Source organism: Bufo gargarizans, chromosome 5 (assembly GCF_014858855.1).
Source record: "Bufo gargarizans isolate SCDJY-AF-19 chromosome 5, ASM1485885v1, whole genome shotgun sequence".
Lineage (NCBI taxonomy): Eukaryota > Metazoa > Chordata > Amphibia > Anura > Bufonidae > Bufo > Bufo gargarizans.
In genome coordinates, this window is record NC_058084.1 from 57,545,706 (window position 1) to 57,567,845 (window position 22,140).

The window sequence follows — 22,140 nt, forward strand, 5'->3', positions numbered from 1 at the left end:
AATACCAGACACAGCCTGTGGACAAAAGGGGCGCTGTTGCTGAAAAAGAAAATTTTCCACTTTTTTGTAACCATGGACAATCCCAGGAATTAACACAGGCTCTCATGACTTCAGTATGCATAGGATTCATGATAGCTATGATAGGACAAACCGCCCCATTGACTTATAATGGGAGTCATGCTTTGTAATAAACTGTAGCCATCTTGTGACCTGTAAACATGTCATAGCTGCCCATGCATGTATGTGCTATGACCCCGTGGCTCTGTAGTGTACCGTGGCATCGCTTGCCTAGCACCATTTTTATCAACATCTCGTTAGAGAATCTAATATATAAAGCTTAGTGTGTGTATGTATATGTCCACTAAAGGAATCCGCACCGTCGCATTTACAATCACAAAATTTGGCACACAGGTACATCAGGTGTCCAGGGAGGTTTTTCTCAGCTCTCTAGGACGAACCGTTTCTGAGATATTACCCAAAAAATGCATTAGCCAATAGAAGCTAGGTCACATGACCCTTATCAGCCAATAGAAGCTCGCATGTCCTCCAGCCTCTACATACACTGTTTTACTCCAGGTTTCCATAACAACCCAGCACATTTATTTTCACTGCTGTAGGAGAGCTTTAAAGGAAATCTGTCACCAGGATAATCGCTATTGCAGTAAAGCCATGGCCTAATAGCACTTAGTACCTTATTTCCAGATGTGCCTTTGTTCCAGCAATAGATATTTTTATCCTCTGAAAATCCAGTTTATTTGGTATGCAAATGAGCCAGTAAGGTGCCCAGAGGGGCGTCACTCTTGCAGGAAGGAGCCCAGACACGCCCCCTGCCACAATGTGTCCACCCTCAAAAGGCAAACTTAACCCCCCCTATCCTGCTAAGCCATGCCCCTGATCCTGTTAGGACCCCAATGGGATTGAAAAAATGAAGTTAAAATTCGACTTCTGTCAGCTGCAGAGCTGGGAGGGACAGTGACTTTCTCCCTGCAGCTCACACTCAGACAGCACAGTGCTGCTGTCTTAGAGTGAGCTGTTTAAAAGGACACCCCCCCCCCCCCCTGATCTGGTTAGGCCATGCCCCTCCCACTCCTCAGCTGACAGGGATTGAAAAAATGAAGTTAAAAATGAACTTCTGTCAGCTGCAGGGGATCGGAGTGAGGGTGACTGTTCTCCCTGCAGCTCACGCTCAGACAGCACAGTGCTGCTGTCTGAGAGTGAGCTGTTCAAAAGAACATCCCTGTGTCCATCCAGGCCCTGCACCAGACAGAGGACAGGGGTCTGAAAGCCGGACTGTCCGGCCTAAAACTGGACCTCTGGCCACCCTAGGGTCAGGCTGCTGTGCAGGTCACAGTTAAGGGGATAGTATCCTATGGAGGTCAGTGTTAAGGGTCAGATTGCTGTAAAGGCCACTGTTAAAGGGGCGGACCCCTGTGGAGGTCATTTTCAAGGGGTCGTGTGCTGTAAAACTCACTGTTAAAGGGGCAGGGTGCTGTGAAGGTCAAAGTGAAGGGGGTGGGCTGCTGTGGAGGTCCAATTTTAAGGGACGGGGCACTGGGGGGGGGGCAGTGTTAAGGGTTGGGGGGCTGCGGAGGTCACTGTTAAGGGGCCGGGGTGCTGTAGACGTCACTGTTATAGTGGATAGTGTTGATATCTTTTAACGACTTACACAAGCACTTCTGCTAGTTTCTTTTATAATCCACCATTGACCTGATTTCTATACCAGTCATAGAAGTGCTTGTGGGGAGGAGCAGCATTCCTCACCGGGACAGGGCACAGCGGCTTTTATTTATTAATCCTTTTTAATTATCACTAATTAAGCGCTTGAGACAGGCTCATATATTCCTGGAAGTAATGGTTTGCAGAGCTGCAGGATGTGACTAGATATGACAGGTGAGACAGCGGGAGGTATGGCAGAAGGCCCAGGCCTAACAAGGGGATGTCCAGCTAGAAAAAAAACTATATTTATTTATATGTGTAAAGTAGAAGATATGCAACTTTGTAAGGCACCGGATCTCCTGCTTGTCAGCCCCGTCACGGGTCCCTGCACCTCCACTTTCAGTTTTTGATCGACGCAGGAGAGGGCTTTTCGGGGCCGGCACGTGACCAGTGCCATTGGTGGAGGGGACTGGCTCAAAGTAATAGCTAACCACTAGTGTAGCTCTGCTTCTTCAGATTAGCTATCGAACTGACCTCCTCCCATGCTTTACAATTCGGACTGACTGCTCTGTAAAGTCAGTGCGTGGAGTCAGGATTTCCACCGCAATGATAAGGTCAAAATAAGTTAAGATTATGAATGATCACGTAACTGGTATCAAATATGCCAAGCAAAATCTTCTAAGACAGTCCATCAGGATTTTCTATGTAAAATGACACTCAGTTCTGCTACATCTTTTAAGGGATGGCCTACCCATACGACATGCTACCAACATGTGATCCATCAGGTCCGACCTGCTAGGATCCTTATGGTTTCACAGATTGTAGGGCTGAAGGTACTTGCTGGAGTTGTGCCATGACAAAAATTCCACTAGAATCGAGTAAGTATCTGATCGGTGGAGATCTGACCATCAAGCTCTCTACCGAAGCAGTCCCCTGGGGTTGAATGGAGTAGTGGGCACCGAAAGTGTGTCGGACACTCCATTCCAATGGGGAACACAGGCCCCCATTCTAGTGATCAGCAGGGCCCCCAGCATTCAGACCCCCACATGATCAGATACTGGCTAGATGGTAGGTTGCAGTCATGAGACAATATTGCTCTAATTAATATGGCTCTAAGGCCCCTTTCACACGAGCTTCCCGTTTTGGCTCAGGATGCATTGCGGCAAACCCGCGCGAGTAGGTATGCAATTTCAGTCAGTTTTGACTGCGATTGCGTTCCGTTGTTCAGTTTTTTTTGCGCGGGTGCAATGTGTTTTGCATGCGCGTGATAAAAACCTGAATGTGGTACCCACTGAAGTTCAGGTTTGGGTTCAAGGTTGTGTAGATGTAATTATTTTCCCTTATAACATGGTTATAAGGGAAAATAATAGCATTCTTTAATACAGAATGCATAGTAGAAGGTCAATTGAAGGTTAAAAAAATAAAATAAATTAACTCACCACCTCCAATTCATCGCGTAGCTGCCGGTCTCCTGTTCTTTCTTCAGGACCTGTCAAAGGACCTGTGGTGACGTCACTGAGCTCATCACATGGTCCATCACCACGGTGATGGACCATGTGATTGGATTATGTGATGTGACGTCACCACAGGTCCTTTAGCCTGCAGCTCATGATTAAAGAAGTAAGAAGAGATCGGCAACTACGCGATCAAGAGGAGGAGGTGAGTTAATTATTATTATTTTTTAACCCACAATTGACCTTCTACTAAGCATTCTGTATTCAGAATGCTATTATCTTTCCTTATAACCATGTTATAAGGGAAAATAATACAGTGAATAGACTGTCATCTTAGCAACCATGTGTGAAAATCTCACCGCATCCGCACTTGCTTGCGGATGCTTGCGATTTTCACGCAGCCCCATTCACTTCTATGAGTGATAAACTGCACAATATAGAACATTCTGCGATTTTCACGCAACGCACAAGTGATGCGTGAAAATCACCACTCATGTGCACAGCCCCATAGAAGTGAATGGGTCCGGATTCAGTGCGTTCACCTCACACATTGCACCCGCGCGGAAATCTCGCTTGTGTGAACCCAGCCTAAGAATTTCTTGGTCAGTTCTTCAGTTATTTGATAAATCTATGAGGGCTGAAGGCGATGCCCTGAGCAATGTTCTAGCACCAACCAGAGGCGGACTGGGAACTTAAAGTGGTCCTGGAAACAAGAAAAGTGTCCCCTTTTTGTAGGAGGGTCTAAAGCAGGGGTGCACAACCTGCAGCCCGGGGGCTACATGCGGCCCTCGATATCATTCTGTGAGACCCCCAACCTTTTGGTGACAGACATGTATGTCTATGTTTTGTGGCTGCTCACATGTATTTTTCATGTAGTCTCCTATTAGACAGGAATCCTGGAGGTGTAATCAGACATTTATAGTATATACTGTATGTGCAATATGCCATAAACACAGTATATCAGATGGTAATACCCCTTTAACTTTTATTTTTGCCCCTTGAGATTTCTTCAGTTTGACAATGTGGCCCCCAACCAGAAAAGGTTGTGCACCCCTGTCCTAAAGTGAGAGAAGATGGGGCCAGCAATACCGTAGTATAGCACAAAATACCACAGCATAACAGAACCAAATATCACAGTGCAGCACAAAATACTGCCTCCACCGCTGCAGTATTCAACTGCGTCCCCGTCCTGACGATGGCCGATGCAGTTGAATTCAGGAGGGGATCCTGCGGCTGCAATAAGTGGCATAAGTACCTTATGTTCCCAGCATTAATTAAGGCTCAGAGCATCAGATCGTTATGTACCTGGCCGGCAGCCATGAGGAGGGCTGGGGTGGCCCCTCGGGAAATTTCCCTGTAGGGTCTATGGCCCCGTACACCATCAGACATAAATCAACAAAATCAGATGCATCTAGTGAAGGAAACTGGTTTATCAACTTTCACATGATGAACTATTAGAGGATGTGCACGATACATTGTGAAGGAATGGCAGGGAGCATGCAGAAACGTGAAGATTCACCTGGCGTCCATGCAAGTTGCTATCGGAGTGTCTTAAAGGGAGAGATTGTATAAGTGATTTGTTTTCATACTAGTTACAAAGCGTTCTTAAAATCTATTCCAAAGTGAAAGTAAACTCTAAAGAAAGGCTTTGAACAGGGAAAAAGCGCCCAGGACAGAGCATAGAAAAGCAGCACACAAACAGTTAAGTAGTTAAAGATAGTTAAACATTCTCTCACTCCCCCCCCCCCCCCCTTCACCAAATTGGTGTGAATTTTAATTCTTTGCCTGGGCAGGTAGCTGTAGCTACATAGCAGCACATTGGTGTTCTGCTCGGTATTCTAGGTAAGTTGTTCCAGAAGTTCAGCTCCGATGACTTTCGGTAATCTGGTGCACGCTAGAGTTTGAGTGGAGTTCAAGTCCAAGTCTTGCCTAGTTGCTCTGTGCTGGAAGTGCGGTGCAGTCTTCTTCTGGTGTGTATCTCTCACTGAGGTTCTAGCACTAGAAGTGTGGCACTTTCCAGGCCCAGCAGGCACCGGTAGCAGGTTCAGAGTTTTGTGGTTCTAAAGCATGGTTTAAGTGCTGGTGATGGGCACCGGGCTTGTCTTGTGCCAGCTTGATGCCCCACCACCCCTCCTTCCTCTGGTAGCAATTATGAGCCAAACGTTGCCAGCCACAATTCATCAGGTCCTAGGGTATTATCTTATTGTTGGAACGGAAGCATAAAAGCCCCATGCTAGTCAGCAGAGCTCCCCCATGGTATAAGATGCCTACTCTCTACAGTTGGTCCAGCTGGAACTTTTTAAATCTTTTGTAATTTTTTTCTATTACAGATGACCAGCCCTTCTTCTGCAACCTGAGGTGAAAGAGAAAATCTAAGCACAGAATGTGCATTTTCTGTGTGTATCCCTTGCTGGATGATGCTCATGATCAGATCTACGAGAATTGCTGTCCACCTCAGAGTAAACCAACACAAGCAGAATCAAGAAGCTTTATGGATTCGATTAAAACTCAAATATAGCCATTGGAAAAAAAAATCCTGCACTAAGAAGCAGTTGTTGGAATGAAACTTTCTATGTTTTAATGTAATTACAATATTAGAGCAAATGGAGAAGTTTATTAGGCAAAACTTCATAATTGTATGGAGGCTCTAAAACCCTGTTGGGTGCCTCTAGCCTGGATACAAGATGAGATAAGGCTGGGCATGGAGGATACAGGTTCCTGGGCCTGTAGATCCTGAAAACTCATGCGTTGCTGAAGCTGGCGTCCCACCTGGTCCCGTAAATGCTGGATTGGAGATAAATCTGGTGACCACGCAGGACAAGAAAGTGTTGTAATCTGGAGGCGACATTCCTGGGGAAGCCTTGCTGTCTGTGGGGGGAAGCATTGACATGCCTAAAAATGGCAGTTGAAAGCCCTGCCATGAGAGGAACACATGTGGCGGCAGGATGGCCTAAAATCTTATGAGAATGTTCCAGTTCAAACTCTTATTAGAAGTTTAAAGCAAAATGTTCAAATTTTTCTGCCTCTAATAAGGACTCCATACAGGTCTTTCATATCTTCCGATTTTATTCTGCGATGATGAATGTGAGGATCATTTTATCTGTAATAAAGACACTATTTCCAATTTGATTAAAGCTATCAGGAAGACTGTGGAAGTTGAGACCACCAAAGTGCCAAAGGATGGCAGCGCTTTTCTATTTTCCTAAAACTCCTGAAAACATATTTCCTTCTCGTTCTGAAAGAAGGGCAGGTCTGGGGGCATATTGCAAGGGAACTTATACATTAGCAGAGAAAGTTTCAGAGGCCTGGGATTTGCCTACCTGGCTGGACGTAGCAGAGACCAAGCTAGCCTAGAAGATTGTCTTTCCTGTGGACGATTCCTCCTTGTTTAGAAATCCGATGGATAGAAGGGAAGATGTTAAAAATGCAAAGCTTCATTGGCTTCCATCCCTGTGGCAAGGGCACTCAGATTAGGTTTTAGCCAGTTAACAATAAGATTGCTACTGGAACTTCCAGAGAAAAATTATTGCCTATGATTCTGTTTATGAAGGACTTTGGTAATTTCCTTTGTGACTACCCCTTGGATGCTGTTTGCTGGGCACTCTCTAACTCAGCCAGCAGGTCCAAATTGCTGAAGCTCTGAAATATGCAGATTCTCAATCTAAATACAATTTTATTTCCCTTTCTTTTGGACAGAGTCACTTATTTAACAAACAGCTCTTGAATATTTTGAAAAACCTTGAATGAAGACATGTGTCACTCATTTTTTACCATTTCTAAAGGCTAACTCAGTCTTGAGCTCCAGAAGGTACAGTATTCATCAAAGAGGTTTAAAAGGCCTTTTCGGCCCTCAGGGAGAAGAAACCAGCACTACAGGAAGCATAATGACACCATAGTGTCACATAAAAAGTTTGCCTCCTCTGCAACCAGGAGTGAATTCTGACGCCAGATACTTAAGTCCACCCATGGGAGCCAGATTGAGTCTTTACTACCCAACTTGGCAGACATCTACCTCAGATCGCTGGGTTCCATCGATCATGGATAATATCTAGAATTTGCTTCTCCTCCTCCAGCAAGATACACTGTCACACCAGATAGAAGTCCTCAGATTTCTTCTCTCATGGACAAGTTTTTACAGAAAGGGGCTTTGGAACTGGTGTAAATTAGCTCAGAAAGGAAGGAGTTCTATCCCCTGGTCTTTCTAGTTCCCAAACACAACAAAAAGTGGTGTCTCAATAGATCTCAGAGAGCTGAACAAGTCGTTGCTGAAAAAGTCTTTCAGGGTGGAAACCCTAGGGCCAGTAACCGCTATCCTCCACAAAGGAGGCAAATTCAGATCTAAGAGACGCATACCTCCAGGTGCCTATACACCCAGAGCACAGAAAGCTCCTCAGGGTTGCTCACCTCTACAAAGGGCAAATACGTTACCTCCAGTACAGAGTCCTGCCTTTTGGGCTTACCTCTGACCTTGGGTTTTCAAAAACATTGTGGTAGTCCCCAGGAGGATCTAGATTACCCACCTGGACAATTGATTTGTCACATTTACAAAACCATCCTGTGTCTGGAATCTCATGGGTTCATCATCAACTACCAGAAGTCACATGTGACTCCTTTAAACTAGTTGACCTATTTAAACGATAAACATAATTTTCATAAGACTGTTTAAAAGGTTCTTCTAATCAAAGCCTCTGTTCAGCAATGTATCCAACATCCTATTGTCTCCATCTGGCCAATTATGAAAATGCTAGGATACATGACAAACAAGTGTTTGGGATCTTGCCTTGGTATTAAGCAGGCTCATGATGGCAACCTTTTGAACCTTTGCAGACCTGCAAAGTGAAAGTTCTTTCATGCAAGTCCTTATTTCTGCTTGCTGTGGCCACAGCTGAAAGAGGTCCAACAAGGTCACTCTGGCTAGGTGGATTCGAGATACAATCCTGAAATGCTATCAGGAGGGTCTTCCTGTACCAGAAGGGTTTGTGCTCATTCTACAAGGTTCATCTCAGCTTCTTGGACAGTGTTTGTCAACGTCTATTTCATTACTGCTTCCTTTTCTTTTAGGCGAGGGCTACACGGCATCAGTAAGTCACGTGACAAAAAAGGTACAACTACATTGCGACAGGCATAGCGTGAAATTTATTGTAATGATAGATTATGCTGTTACTGCATACTTCTGCTATGGAGTTCAATGTACAAACTGAATGAGAAAGCTCCCTCTAGTGGTGATTGGAGGAAGCCAGAATTTTACTGTGTAACCATCGCTGCTGAGGATTTAGAACTGAATAAAGCTCTGAACACTATAGAGATACTGCACATTAACAACTCAATTCCGGAAGCCACGCAATCTTTACTGACTCGTGCACAATATTAAATGTAATACTAATGTCAGAAAAGAACTGTTATACAGAACCTCCCAAATGCAGCCATGGAGCAGCGAGTGATCGTTCTACTGTATATTTTAGCTTCTACTTTAGACTGTCTGTAGGGCACATAAGGGGGTGTTATGAGGTTACATCCTCCCCTTGTGCCCATACCTTGTCTCATCGCTGCGGTCTACTCCTCTCACGTTTAGGCTCCATTCACACATCCGCAACGTGTTTTGCAGATCCACAAAACACGGACAGCGGCAACATGCGTTCTGCATTTTGCGGACCGCACATTGCCGGCACTATAGACTATGCCTATTCTTGTCCGCAATTGCGGACAAGAATAGGCCATGTTCTATTTTTTTTCGGGAACGGAATTGCGGACCCGGAAGTGCAAAATGCGGAATGAAATTGCGGATGTGTGAATGGCCCCTTAGGGTAATTTCAGATGAGCTTGTCCACTTTTTAAAAACACATTCCATGCATCTAATGAATTGTATTGACATAATGCTGTCTGTATAAGGCTTCATGCACACGGCCCTCGTTCCCATTTTGTGCGATCCGCAAAAACAGATACCGGCCTTTTGTGTGTTCGGCATTTTGCTGAACTGACCATCCAGCCCTCAATAGAGCAGTCCTATCCTTGCCCCTGATATGGACAAGAATAGGACATATTCTAAAAAAATAATAATAATTTTTTGTGCGGGGCCGTGGAACTCTGTGTCCTGAAGTGAATGGGTCTGCATCCCACCCGCAAAATATGCAGCTCGATGCAGACGCAAACCAAGGTTGCGTGCATGAGGTCTAATGCAGTGGATGCAAGGTCAGAAAGACACACAGCACTATAAAGCATTATAATGCTGTGTGGTCCTGTGTCCATAACGGAAAATAACCCTCCCACACAGATCGTGTTTTGCGCACTGGACATGCTCGTCTGAAATTCCCCTTATACAGTCTGCACGCAATGCACCCTGCAGTGTACTGGTGGAAGGTGAACACTACATGGAAGAGTCACCTGTCACCAGCGGCTGGCAGACTGGGGGGGGGGGGGGGGGGAGCTTTTTGACAGTTCTGTCCTGCTGTGCCTAAGCTTCTTCTATGAGCGAAATCTAACAGACATGGTAATTGTGCATTTATAAATGTGTGAGCATGTAGGTATATATGGAAGTCACAGCAAGTACACGTGTAAATGTATGTCTCTATACGAGTTGTTGTTTTTTTGCATACATATCTATTGACTAGGCGAGTATGGTCACCTATCTCTAGAAATCGCCTGAAACAAATGGGAGGGCACACCGCACGTGTGGCGCCATCTCCATTCACTGCTATGGGAAGTCTTAATATAGCAGAGCCAGTCCTGGCCCACACAATATGATCTCCCTGCGCCAGACTCACACACTAAGGTCAGTTAACCTGTCGGTAAGATTTCAGAGTTTTTGGCGATTGGTTTGATTGACGTCGCCTGAACTATAAGACGCCTTGTTATATATAATCCTTATTCTGAAGAAGAAGGACTTTGGTCTGAATGCTTACATCTCTTAACACAGTCTCTCCATTACATAAACTGGGGTGATCAGTCGGCTGATCCCCCCGCCATACATCACATACACAACACCATGGACGTTCCTTGGAGTTTGTGCTAGGACTGTGTAAGGCCTATTTCACACTTCTGTTATGGAATTACGGTTTTGACATCCGGCAGAAGATCCCAAAACCAGAATTAAATGGATCCATGCCATTTAAGGCTACTTTCCCACCAGCGTTGGATCTGTCATGGATCAGCACAAACACTTCCGTCATAATAATACATTCGTCTGCATCCACTCGAACGGATCCGGTTGTATCGTCTCTAAAATAGCCAAGACTGATCAGTCTCTAAAACTACTGCAAGCCAATGGGGCACGAATCCGTTTTCTTGTGTCCGAGAAAACGGATCCGCCTGCCATTGACTTACTTTGTGTGTCACGACAGATCCGTCTTGCTCCGCGCCACAATGCGGACAGAAAAACACCGCTCGCAGCGTTATTCTGTCCGCAACGGGGATGCAGCAAAATGGAACGAAATGCATTGTGGATGCACTCAGTTTTGTTTCTATTGACAATGAATGGGGAGGACAAAACAGGAAGCGTCCCCCCCCTATGACGGATCTCAATAGCAGAAAGGGAAAGTGCAGATGTGAAAGTAGCCCTAATACATTTCAGCTGGATCCGATTGTATTAAATCAAAACTGAACAAACCGCAGCCGCTATGAAAATGATTTGAAGTCAATGGGCACTGGATCAACATGGACTTTCAGACCACACTGCAGCTTGCAGCGGTTTTCTGTCTGGTAAAAAAACGCAACAAAACAGGAATGTATCCTGATCAGTTTTGTCCCCATTGACAATGAATGGCGACAAAACTGATCCGTTTTGGCCTGGTTTTCAGATCCTCTGCCTGATCTCAACACCGGAATGCTACAACACAAGTGTGAAACAGGCCTAAGTATAACAGAGAATGAATATATACGTTTGTAGATAATGTTTTTGGGCTCTTTTTCAAATTATGCATTTCACTTCATGTCGATAAGCATATAAAATAAAACAAATGTTTAAAATACATTTACAATAAAAACCTCATTTAAATATGTCACTTTCTGGCGACACATTCCTCATAGCGTCACGCGCCCCCACGTTCCTTTTCTTATATCAGCCAGGCAGTCGGCGCCATCTAGGGGATCTTAGAAGTTATTGCATATTGCACCTGGCGTCCCTGCAAGGTTCTTACTCCCTGGTTTCTGCCGCTCTTTATAATAAAGGAGTCACTTCAGTAATAAAAAGTGTTTAATGATCCTATACACTCTGACGTGTGATTGAACTGTACAAATCTTGGTAAGAAAAACAGGACTAAAAATAAATACAATTCTGATAAATAAAAGAACCTCCCCCGAACCAGCGGTCAAGTCCACTGTGTGTCCGGATAGTGTGATGTGCGGTATTTTCTCTGCGCCTGTGAAGCCAGTTTGTGTCTGAGCTCTCGTACTTCTGACATAAGAGCACGTTCCTTATAATCCAAGCTGTCTCTTCCACGATCCAGAGAAACTAGGAGACAAAACATATACCTAAATGTAAAGCATATAATACGGCAGCATGGCCCTCTTATGTGCCCCTTGTACATATGTAGCAGAGATTAGTGTGTCAGATGTAGTCTTGAGTGGCAAGGGTGATCCGTCCAATATTAAAAATAATTCTTAAAGGGGTTGTGTGATCTCAATCGCTAGCATATGCCATCAAGTCAGATAGGTGCGGGTTTCAGAGGTGGGACCCTGCACCCATCTCCAGAACGGGGCCCCAAAAGTAGAGGACAGCGCATCACATATGCGCAGCGCGCTCGCCATTCATTTTTATGGGAGTTTGGAAGTCCCACAGAATTGTATGGAGAGCGCACCGCGCAGTCGCGGCCACCACTCCATTCACTTCTATGGGACGTCTAGAGATAGCCGATCCGGCCCTCTGCTATTGTGGGCAGTCTCACATAAATAAATTGGTGGCATACCCTAGCGACATGCCACCAATGTCTAAGATGAAACACCCCCTTTAATAAAATGCTCACAGTGTAAAAAGTATTCAAACATTTACTACTGAGCACAGCAGAATAACTCTGTAGATGGATTAGGCTACTTTCACACTGGCGTTTCTGGGTCCGCCTGTGAGATCCGTTTCAGGTATCTCACAAACAGTTCAAAACGGATCAGTTTAGCCCCAATGCATTCTGAATGGATAAGGATCCTGCTCAGAATGCATCAGTTTACCTCCGTTCAGCCTCCATTCCGCTCTGGAGGCTGCTTGCAGCATTTTGATGTCCGCCTGGCGATGCGGAGCCAAACGGATCCGTCCTGACTTACAATGCAAGTCAATGGGGATGGATCCGTTTTCACTGACACAATTTGGTGCAATTGAAAACGGATCCGCCTCCCATTGACTTTCAATGTAAGTCAAAACTGATCCATTTGCATTATCATGAACAAAAACAAAAAAATTATTATTTTTTTTGTTCATGGTAATGCAAACGGATCCGTTCTGAACGGATACAATCGTTTACATTATAGGTGCGGATCCGTCTGTGCAGACACCAGACAGATCCGCACCTAACGCAAGTGAGAAAGTAGCCTAACATGACTATTCTTCTACATCCTGTCCTCTGGACCGGAGCACAATTCAAAGTTTTCCTCATCGGTACTGGAAACAGTCAGCAAGCTTGCTGTCATACACCGCTTGGCTGAGCTCCTACAATGCAGAGCTGTTAGTTTGTCCTACGTTTCAGTAGCTGGTGTGAAGCCTACCCTTCAGTATCCCTAATGCGCGACTACTGAGCAGCATAGACCTGTGAATCCCGGGACGCTGTGTAAGGAGTTCTCTGGACTTACAATGCGCAGATGAGCTTGAGGAAGAGACGTCGTTTAAACACACATTTTGTGGTTTGCTCTGAACTTCTTTATCACCCTGTACAGAAATCTGATCTGGAGAACAAAGATTCAAGTCACCGAGCCGGTCTGTAAAACAAAGCAAATACACGGTTTCCAGTGTGAGAAATCCCGTTATATGGGGGTGAACCGTATCCGACAATCTGCAGCTGAGGCCTTCACTGACAATCCCTTTAGGTCTCCCACAACAATGAGCTGATCGCAGGAGGCAAGACGGATCAGACCCCCAGCGATCAGCTGTAATCTGTTAGAGAACCTGCCTGCAAGTGTTCAGTTTCCCTGCAGCACCACCCACAGCATTACATGGCTAACATAGAATGTATGAATATGTAGGGTCCTCCACAACAAGAAGGCTGTTCTCTCATCTGGCTAATTAAAGGGGTGTTGAATAAGCGATCTCTATATTTTAAATCAGAAAAAAAAAAATTAAAAAAAATTATAAAAATGATCCTCTCATCCCCTAAGGATACAGCTTCCACGCCAAACCACGATATAAAGGTATGATTAAGGAGAGCACGAATAAATAACCTTGTTCATAGGTAATCACAAGGAGCTCAACAGGGCAAGGATTCTACAAACAGCACCCTGGATCTCAGCTTTTTGGAACCAGTTATAGAGAAGAGGTTGTGCAGTCTGTTTTTTCTTGATGTGCTGATTATGGTATTGCAGTTGAGCACCGTTCAAGTAAATAGGACTGAGCTGCAATATCGGACAACTCAGGTTCATGGGGAAAAATATCACATTTAAAAGGTGATGCCCAGGATTAGAAAAAAAATAAAAAATCTGAATTATTAGGTTGGGCGTAGAACTAGGTTTTACATTTAGAAAGAAATTGGGGTTGTCTCATCACAGACTAGGATATGCCCCCATTGTCTTATAGGTGCGGGTCCCACCGCTGGGGAAAGAAGCCCCGCAAAGTGGTGGCTGGAGGACTCCGGTCTGGCCACCACCAATCGCTCTCCCATAAGCGATTGGGAGCGCACTGCGCATGGCCGGCCACCGCTCCCATTCACTTCTATGGGCCTGATGGAAATAGCCGAGCCAGCGCTCTGCTATTTTGGGCCGCCCCATAGAAAATTAATAGAGAGCAGATGTGCATGCGTAGCGTGCCCTCCACCACTTACAGGGCTCCGTTCTCAATATAAGTGCAGGTCCCAACGCTGCATCTACAAGACAATGGGGGCATAGCCTACCGATATACCCCCATTGTCTGAGATGAGACCACCCCTTTAAGGGCAGATGGAAATAAAATAAATCATGTATACAGACCAGAATAATCGCTCTCGGTCTCCTGCAGGACGTCCTGCGGCTGCACCTCCTGCACCATTCCTGCATGTAAGAACTTCCTCCTCTCTGCATCCGCTGTAGACTTTAGGAGCTGCTCCGTCTCCAGCTGGGATTGCCTGTTTGACACCTCTGCCCACTGAGGAGATTAATGGAGAAATGAGATATTTTCTGCATTATATGCTGTATACATGTAATTAACCAACCAGAACTAACTTATTAAGAGACTAAGGGGGAGATTTACCATTTAGTTTGTGCCAGTTTCTGTTTGACTTTTTAAACATGAAAAAAAAATTGCTTTAAGCGGCAGTTTTTACATCGCCCTCTACACTTTTCTGAAAGAGGGCGTAACTATAATCCGCAGCAAATTAACTTCATGCCAGTTTTCTGGTGCAATGAAGCCAGAAATTGATGGCAGCTCCGAGCTGCTGTAGATTTCCGTCTAAGCGCACGGACTGCCAAAGGATGCACCCAATATAAGACGAGGCCTGTGCCTCATCATATATTAGGCGCAGCACGGTGGTTCAGTGGTTAGCACTGTTGCTTTGCAGCGCTGGGGTCATAGGTTCCAATCCAACCAAGGACAACATCTGTTTGCCTGGGTTTCCTCCGGGTACTCCGGTTTCCTCCACACTCCAAAGACATACTGATAGGGAACATAGATTGTGAGCCCCATTGCGGGACAGCATGATAAGGTCTGTGGAATATAGTAGTGCTATATAAATGCGGAAAATAATTTAAAAAAAATCCTCCGGCAGTACAGGAGATAAATCTCCCCCTAAATATCACCCTTCTATAACCTGCATGAGCCATGTTAGATCTTGTACTACAGTGGTGGACTGGTGGCTTTTTTTTTTACCAGTGCAGACTGGCACGCTGCACAATTTTTATGGTCGGCTCAGGCTTTAAACTTGAAGAGGACAGAAAACGTTCTCCGGAACAGGTCGATTGTCACTCATGTTGCCTCAGCCAGTTCTGATGCAGCACGGGTTGAACGGCCTGTGACGGCCCCTGCGATCCTGTATCCGGTTTATTAAAGGAGGAGCTTCACTCACTCACTGGAGAGGTAATACAGAATATCCCATCACAGACGGACCCCAGACGGACATTACAGCTGTAAACAGGTAGACGAGCAGGCTGACCCTCCCACAGGCTGAGAAAAGCAGCGATGTCCGGCACAAGACTAATCAGAGTATGAACGATTGGCTTTTTAGCTTCAGAATAGTGAACGATGGAGTGTATACAGTATCGGTAATGACCATGTCTAACACTGACCGCTTTGTGATTTACTAATACAAATATATATGGAGACTTGTATCAGCCTATTTTTCTCTTGCCTTTCTTGCTTCCAACTCTTTGATGACACCACAAAGCTGCTTTTCCTGCTCTTTGATGCTCTCCGCTAATTTCGCCACGTCTTCGTAATGTTTCCCACGCTGCACGTCATCCTGTTTTTGTTTGTGTAGAGCCTGGAGCTTCCACTCGGTCTCCGAACATAATCGGTCAGCCTTTGCCAAACTCTCCTCCAGCAGCTGTGGAAAAGATGATAAGACAATTACTGTGAAAAAATACTGCATTATTTGGGCATCTTAATAACCCTGTATTCCTCCCGCAGGCCACAGATAACATCATAATATCGTGAAGAGTTGGTCAAATAAACCCAACATCTACCCACAGTGAATGTGGAGTACAGTTTTTATTTTAAAATACCGGTACGTTTTAACAATTTTTTTTTTTTCCATTTCACTAGTTGTTTTAAATAATCCTGAATTCTTGCAGTTTTCACTCAGGCCTGAGCCTCAAGAAAGGCTGACACTTCCTGCTGTGCTGAGATCCCTTAGGACATTTTAAGCAGTTTCTATTCTGCCGAGCATGTGTTCTGAGGAAGTCAGAGTAGAGATGCTCTGCAGATTCCTTCTGCGTGCCATGCAGCAGTAAGACCATTTCTGTGTAAGAGCCAAGGATAGAGCACTGCATGCCAGTTGTGTATGTTCTCTACTCCATGGACTGCACCCGGCCCTGCCACCAGCTCAGTGGCGTAACTATAAATGACTGCGCCTGCACAGCAACGTTTTCACAACCCCCACTCCTGTGTCTAGTCAAGATACCGCTCTCAGACAAGGCCCAGAAGCCCCTCTGTTTCCTACACCGTCTCTGTATATACTGGTAATGTAATTTTATAATACTGTCAAGGTGGCCCAGACAAAATCTTTTCCTAGGTGGGCCCCTTCTGAGTTCGGGCCCCAAAGCAGCTGCTTCCCCTGCAGCTAAGCCCCTGCACCTGCTGCTGTCCCTCAAAAGCCATCTCCAACTGCCTGATCCTTCTCTCCCCTGAAATAGTCTCGCCCTGAAACGAGACAGCGTCCCCTTGTGTCAGGAAGGGATGAGACAACGTACTCTACACTCTTGGACCACAAAAGACAATGTTCTGAATAAAAAAGGGACGCAAGCTGCTGCAAGACTCCTCTCGTGGTGCCTTATCTCCCCAAGACAAAAAAAAGAAGACAATGAGCATGTTGGAATACAAATGCCCCATCCTTATCTTCGCGGAAGTCTGCAGTTCAGAGAGTGTCGGATGGCCCGCACAGAAGATGGTCAGCGGGTGTAGGCGACAATAAAGGGGCTGTCTCACTTCAGCAAGTAGCATTTATCATGTAGAGAAAGCTAATACAAGGCACTTACTAATGTATTGTGAGTGGCCATATTACCTCCTTTGCTGGCTGGATTCATTTCCCCATTACATTATACACTGCTTGTTTCCAGGGGTTATGGCCACTGCTGCAGCGCAGATACAAGGTGGCCACGACAGGAGCTGCCACCAGAGAGGCCAACACTTTTCTCTATAGTGTTCAAGCCGATTTAATCAAGCAAGCCAGCGAAGGAGGCAATATGGACAATCACAATACATTAGGGAGTGCCTTGTATTAACTTTGTCTACATGATAAATGCCCTTTGCTGAAGCGAGACAACCCCTTTAATCTAATGTAAAGTGAATGGTCAGCTCCAGGCTGATGTTTTATTAGCCAACCTTTTTGTCTTTGAGATCCTCCTCCGTTTCCATCAGCCTCCAGAACATCTGTTCCTCCAGGTGGGCCTTTCTCCTGCTGGCATCCAAATCTCCTTTCACATCCTGTGCTTCGGCCTCAAGCTCCTTGGCCAATTGCTATATATATATAAAAAAAACAAAAAAAAAAACAAACAAACACACTGTTTTACTAGAAGGCAAAAGAAGTCCCAAAGCTCAGGAGCAGTCCACGACGCCATTACATCATCCATACAGATACACGTCCTCGGCCGCACCTGTTCATAGAAGCGTCTCTGAGCTTCCAGCTCCATCTGCCGGATCTCCACGTCCTGAACCACGGTGGCAGTTTCCCTTTCCCGTACACACATCTTCCTTTCTATCTCATCATCCAGACGTCTTAGTTCCATCTTTCTTTGATCCTGTTGATATTTCATAAAACGTTTCCTCGCGGCCTCTAGAAGCTGAAGCTCCTTTATTTTCAGCTCTCGCTTTACAGCTGCCAGCCTAGGAGAGAATGCATGGCACAAGGTGTCATCTGACCTGTATATGCCAACGTAAAAGCCAGGAAACGGAAGCTCGTGGGATATTTGTATGGCATTTTATATAAAAATGACGGAAAAAAATAACCAAACTGCGATTTATCATTAGTTTATCTGTATTACTGGGAACGGAGGAATGATAACGAGGTCTGACCACTCAACGTTGCCTAAAGCCTCCTGTACCCAGGCTCCTCTCAGAAGGCACTGACGGGAGTCCTAGGTGGCAATCCAATTTCTAAAGCTGAACTAAAACGAAGTCTTTACTGAATGACCATGCTAGATTTAGACAGAATCTGTGAGACCAGGCAGTGAAGACTTCTTTCCCGGGGCCACGGCCAGAGACAGCAGATGGCAGCATTACTGGGGAGCAGAGGAGAAGATAGCGCAGATAGGAGGAGGAGGAGCTGCAGCACAACATCCAGGTGAGTTCTCATGCCAATCAGTGAGGGCAGCGTCAGAGCGGACATACAGCCTCAGGAGATTTGCTGTGGTTGCCTCCTTCATGGCAAACCCCAGTGAATGACCTCATATGCACCACAACTAAGGGGGGGGGGGGACATCTACCGGAAATGGGGTCACATAAAAAAAAATAAAACCACAATCACTATACTCAGGGGGTCAAATTCCATTAGCTAAACAGATGACAGGTACTCTATAAATGGAGAGGTCACCCTGCCGCTCCATGCAATCTCTACGGGACTGACAGAGAGAAATGTGGAGTTTGGCTGTTTCCATCAGCCCCATAGATATTAAACAATATAGCACCACTGCTTCATTAAAACATGATAAACTCCCCCCATACACCCCCCCCCCCACCACCACTGATGGATGGAGGTTCTAGCAGTGGGGACCTGGCATTCAGACATTCAGCACTTATCCTGTGGTTAGGTGAAAAAATGTCCATTGCCCTTTAAAGAGGTATTCTCATCTCCATATTTAAGGAGGACCTGTCACCACTCCTGACATGCTTGGTTTAATAGCTTCATGCATTCCCCATGTAATAACAATTCTGGAGCCTCTATTCTTATGGCTCTGTGTTGTGCCGTTCCTTTATTATTTCTGCTAGAAGATATGAATGAATTGCTAGCAGTCTGCAGTAAGGGTACAGAGGGGAGGTAACCAGTTAGGGGCGTGTCCCTGCACAGTCTGAAAATAGCAGCACTGATTGGACAGAGTCAGACTGTGCAGGTACACACCCCCCCTACTGGTTACCTCCCCTCTGTACCCTTACTGCAGACTGCTAGCAATTCATTCATATCTTCTAGCAGGAATAATAAAGGAACGGGACAACACAGAGCCATAAGAATAGATGCTCCAGAATTGTTATTACATGGGGAATGCATGTAGCCATTTAAACAGGCATGTCAGGAGCGGTGACAGGTCCTCATTAAGGCATAGCCACAGGAAATGAAATAAATGTCCAATAAGGGGGCAGGGCACGTGTAGCCATCTCTCCATTTACAGCAGCCACAAGATGGAGCCCCGTTCCTGTATAGTGCGAATTATAGGCACATCCCGTGGATATACCATAAATGTTGAGATGGGTATACCACTATAAGCCCAATTGTTAATAGGGGATAGATTATATCTGTAACCATTTCTAATGGTCACTGTATCAATAACCACAGAATAAAGAAGGGGTTTGTAATATGGCAGGGGGGGATCTCGGAGACTGCTGCCGCTGCACATCTGCTTCCGTTTGCGACAGCCAGATGTTTTACCTTTGCCTCTGCTGTAGGAGCCTTTGCTCCTCCTCAATAAGAAGCTGCCGCCTCTGCTGTTCTGCCCCTTGGAGAAGCTCTTGTTGCTGGTACCAGGCTTCATCCTCCGCTCTACGTCTTAAAGCCTCGGCCTCCATCTCGTGGGATATTTGCCTGCATACAACACACAAGGTAGATAATGTGTAATAAAAAAATAAAAAAGTTTTCTAATTTCTTAAATCTTCAATGAAATATAGATGTTTGACATTATAGACGCAAAGCCTGAGGCTGCACTACTGATGGATTTAGATCAGCAGCCCTCTTCTCAGTGGGTGCAGAGACCTTGTGTGGATCCAAATCACCAAATACATTACTTTGGGTAGATTACTGATAAACCATGGGACGTGCACCATCACAACGAAGACATCAACACTGGAGAACATCCGAATTTCCCCAGTCTGTACCATGCACAGAACAGCCCCCTGGCGTAAGGCGACTTACCTCTCTCGTAAGTACTCCAGCTCCTCCTGCCGGATTCTCTCCCTCTCTTGGCTCTGATAGTCCACGATGAATTTGGGGTACTTGTTGAACACCGGATACTGACCCTTCGTAAGAGGCACAAAGTCGTTCAGGAGGTGCTGTGGGTGAATCTCCGCTGGTGTAGCGTCCATGACGTGGTAGGCCTCTTTAATCATTGCGCTGATATCCAGGTTATTCCGGTGATGGAAAAAATACTACAGAATAATGAGGGAAACCGCAAGAATTGCGCTGTAATGATATCCTCAGGACTGGTCATCAATGTCAGATTGGCGGGGTTCCAATTAAAGGGTTAAGGCGCTTGTGCGACCGCTGCGCAAAATCAAAACGGATTTGTTTAATGCGGGACTGAGATCCTCTGCCGGATCTCAATACCTGAATTCGCAACGCAAGTGTGAAAGTAGCCTTAGTGATCAGCTGAAATGACACTGCACCCTCGCTACAAGCTAGGTGAGCAGGTAAAACACGGAAGAGGACACATCACTCGCACAGGCGTCTCCTCAAACTGCTGATCACCAGGGGTGTTGCGAGTGGCTCTGATATTGAGAACCCATCTGAAGGATAGGTCATCCATGACAGCACACAACCCCTTTAAATCAACACATAGTCCTACACTGTCACCGGGATTTTGTGTATAGAGCTGAGGACATGGGTTGCTAGATGGCCGCTAGCACTTCCGCAATATCCAGTCCCCCATAGCTCTGTGTGCTTTTATTGTGTTAAAAAAATTATTTGATACATATGCAAATTAACCTGAGAGGAGTCCCGTACGTGAGATGAGTCAGGGACAGGACTCATCTCTGGTTAATTTGCATATGTATTAAATAGTTTTTTTTTAACACAATAAAAGCACACAGAGCTATGGGGACTGGGTATTGCGGATGTGCTAGCGGCCATCTAGCAACCTATGTCCTCAGCTCTATGCACAAAATCCCGGTGACAGGTTCCCTTTTAAAGGGGTTTTGTCGCTTCAGCAAGTGGCATTTATCATGTAGATATAGTTAATACAAGGCACCTACTAATGTATTGTGATTCTCCATATTGCCTCCTTTGCTGGCTCGACTCATTTTTCCATCACATTTTACACCGCTTGTTTCCGTGGTTACGACCTCCCTGCAATCCATCAGCGGTGGCCGTGCTTGCACACTATAGAAAAAAGCACTAGTCTGTGTGCGCTCACACGGTCTCGGCCACCAGAGAGGGCAGCATTTTTTCCTATAGTGTGCAAGCACGACCACCGCTGCTGGATTGCAGGGTGGTCATAACCATGGAAATGAGAAGTGTATAATGTGGTGGGAAAAATGAATCCAGCCAGCAAAGGTAGCAATATGGAGAATCACAATACATTAGTAAGTGCCTTGTATAAACTTTCTCTACATGATAAATGCCACTTGCTGAAGTGACAAAACCATTTTAAGTAATTTTAGCATTTAGATCAAAGTTTGTTTTTATATTTTTTTCCCCCACAAGCATAGAATAAAACTTCTCAGTGGGTACGTACTATACCAGGTGCATAGAGTGGCGAAACCTGTGGTATATGAATAGCTAACTTCTGCGGCCAACTCCCTCCCTCGCTGCTTTGATTGACAGGGACAGGCAGCGAGGGAGGGGCTGGTCATAGAACAGATCGGAACTTGGGTGCACTGAGAGCAAAGGTGACTCCCTCATTGCACTAAAGGCCTAATTTGCATATTAAGAAAAAGTATCACAACTCAGGAACGGAGCCTCGGATCAACAAAAGAAAAAGAGCGATTTAAATCAGACGAACCACAGCTAGGCGTCTATGCAAACAGATAGGGAGGACCTTTAATGTATTTTTTTAGTCTATTTACAGCTTCACCTTGTATATTACTTACCCACCGAGAAGTTTTATTCTATGCTGATGGGAAAATAAGGGAGGTCGCTGGTGACAGGTTCCCTTCATAAGTGGTTGCAAGAGACATGGCTGCCTTCTTCCAGAAGAAGCGACACTCTCGCCCCCAGGCTGTGCCCGGTACTGCAGCTCAGCCCCATTCACTTGAACACACAATGGAGCTCACAGCCCAGAGAGCCGCCTTCCTTAGGAGCAAAGGTGTCATGTTTTTTAAACCCATCTTAAAGTGGTTTTCCAGGAGCAC

The 22,140-nt window shown here is 45.5% G+C and overlaps 1 protein-coding gene across 2 annotated transcripts in view; it reads right to left on the bottom strand.

Moving 5' to 3' along the window:
- Positions 1-11,282: 11,282 nt before the first annotated feature.
- TBC1D31 (TBC1 domain family member 31) overlaps positions 11,283-22,140 on the bottom strand; it is a 29,640-nt gene continuing 18,782 nt past the window's right edge. For both annotated transcript variants that reach the window (XM_044293370.1, XM_044293369.1), the window contains exons 15-22: positions 19,988-20,220; positions 19,508-19,660; positions 17,523-17,751; positions 17,251-17,385; positions 15,560-15,754; positions 14,208-14,361; positions 12,882-13,007; positions 11,283-11,556 (exon numbers count right to left, since the gene is read on the bottom strand). In XM_044293370.1, the coding sequence (XP_044149305.1) occupies positions 11,414-11,556; positions 12,882-13,007; positions 14,208-14,361; positions 15,560-15,754; positions 17,251-17,385; positions 17,523-17,751; positions 19,508-19,660; positions 19,988-20,220 (1,368 nt within the window). In that variant the 3' untranslated portion in view covers positions 11,283-11,413. The remainder of the gene's footprint in view (positions 11,557-12,881; positions 13,008-14,207; positions 14,362-15,559; positions 15,755-17,250; positions 17,386-17,522; positions 17,752-19,507; positions 19,661-19,987; positions 20,221-22,140) is intronic.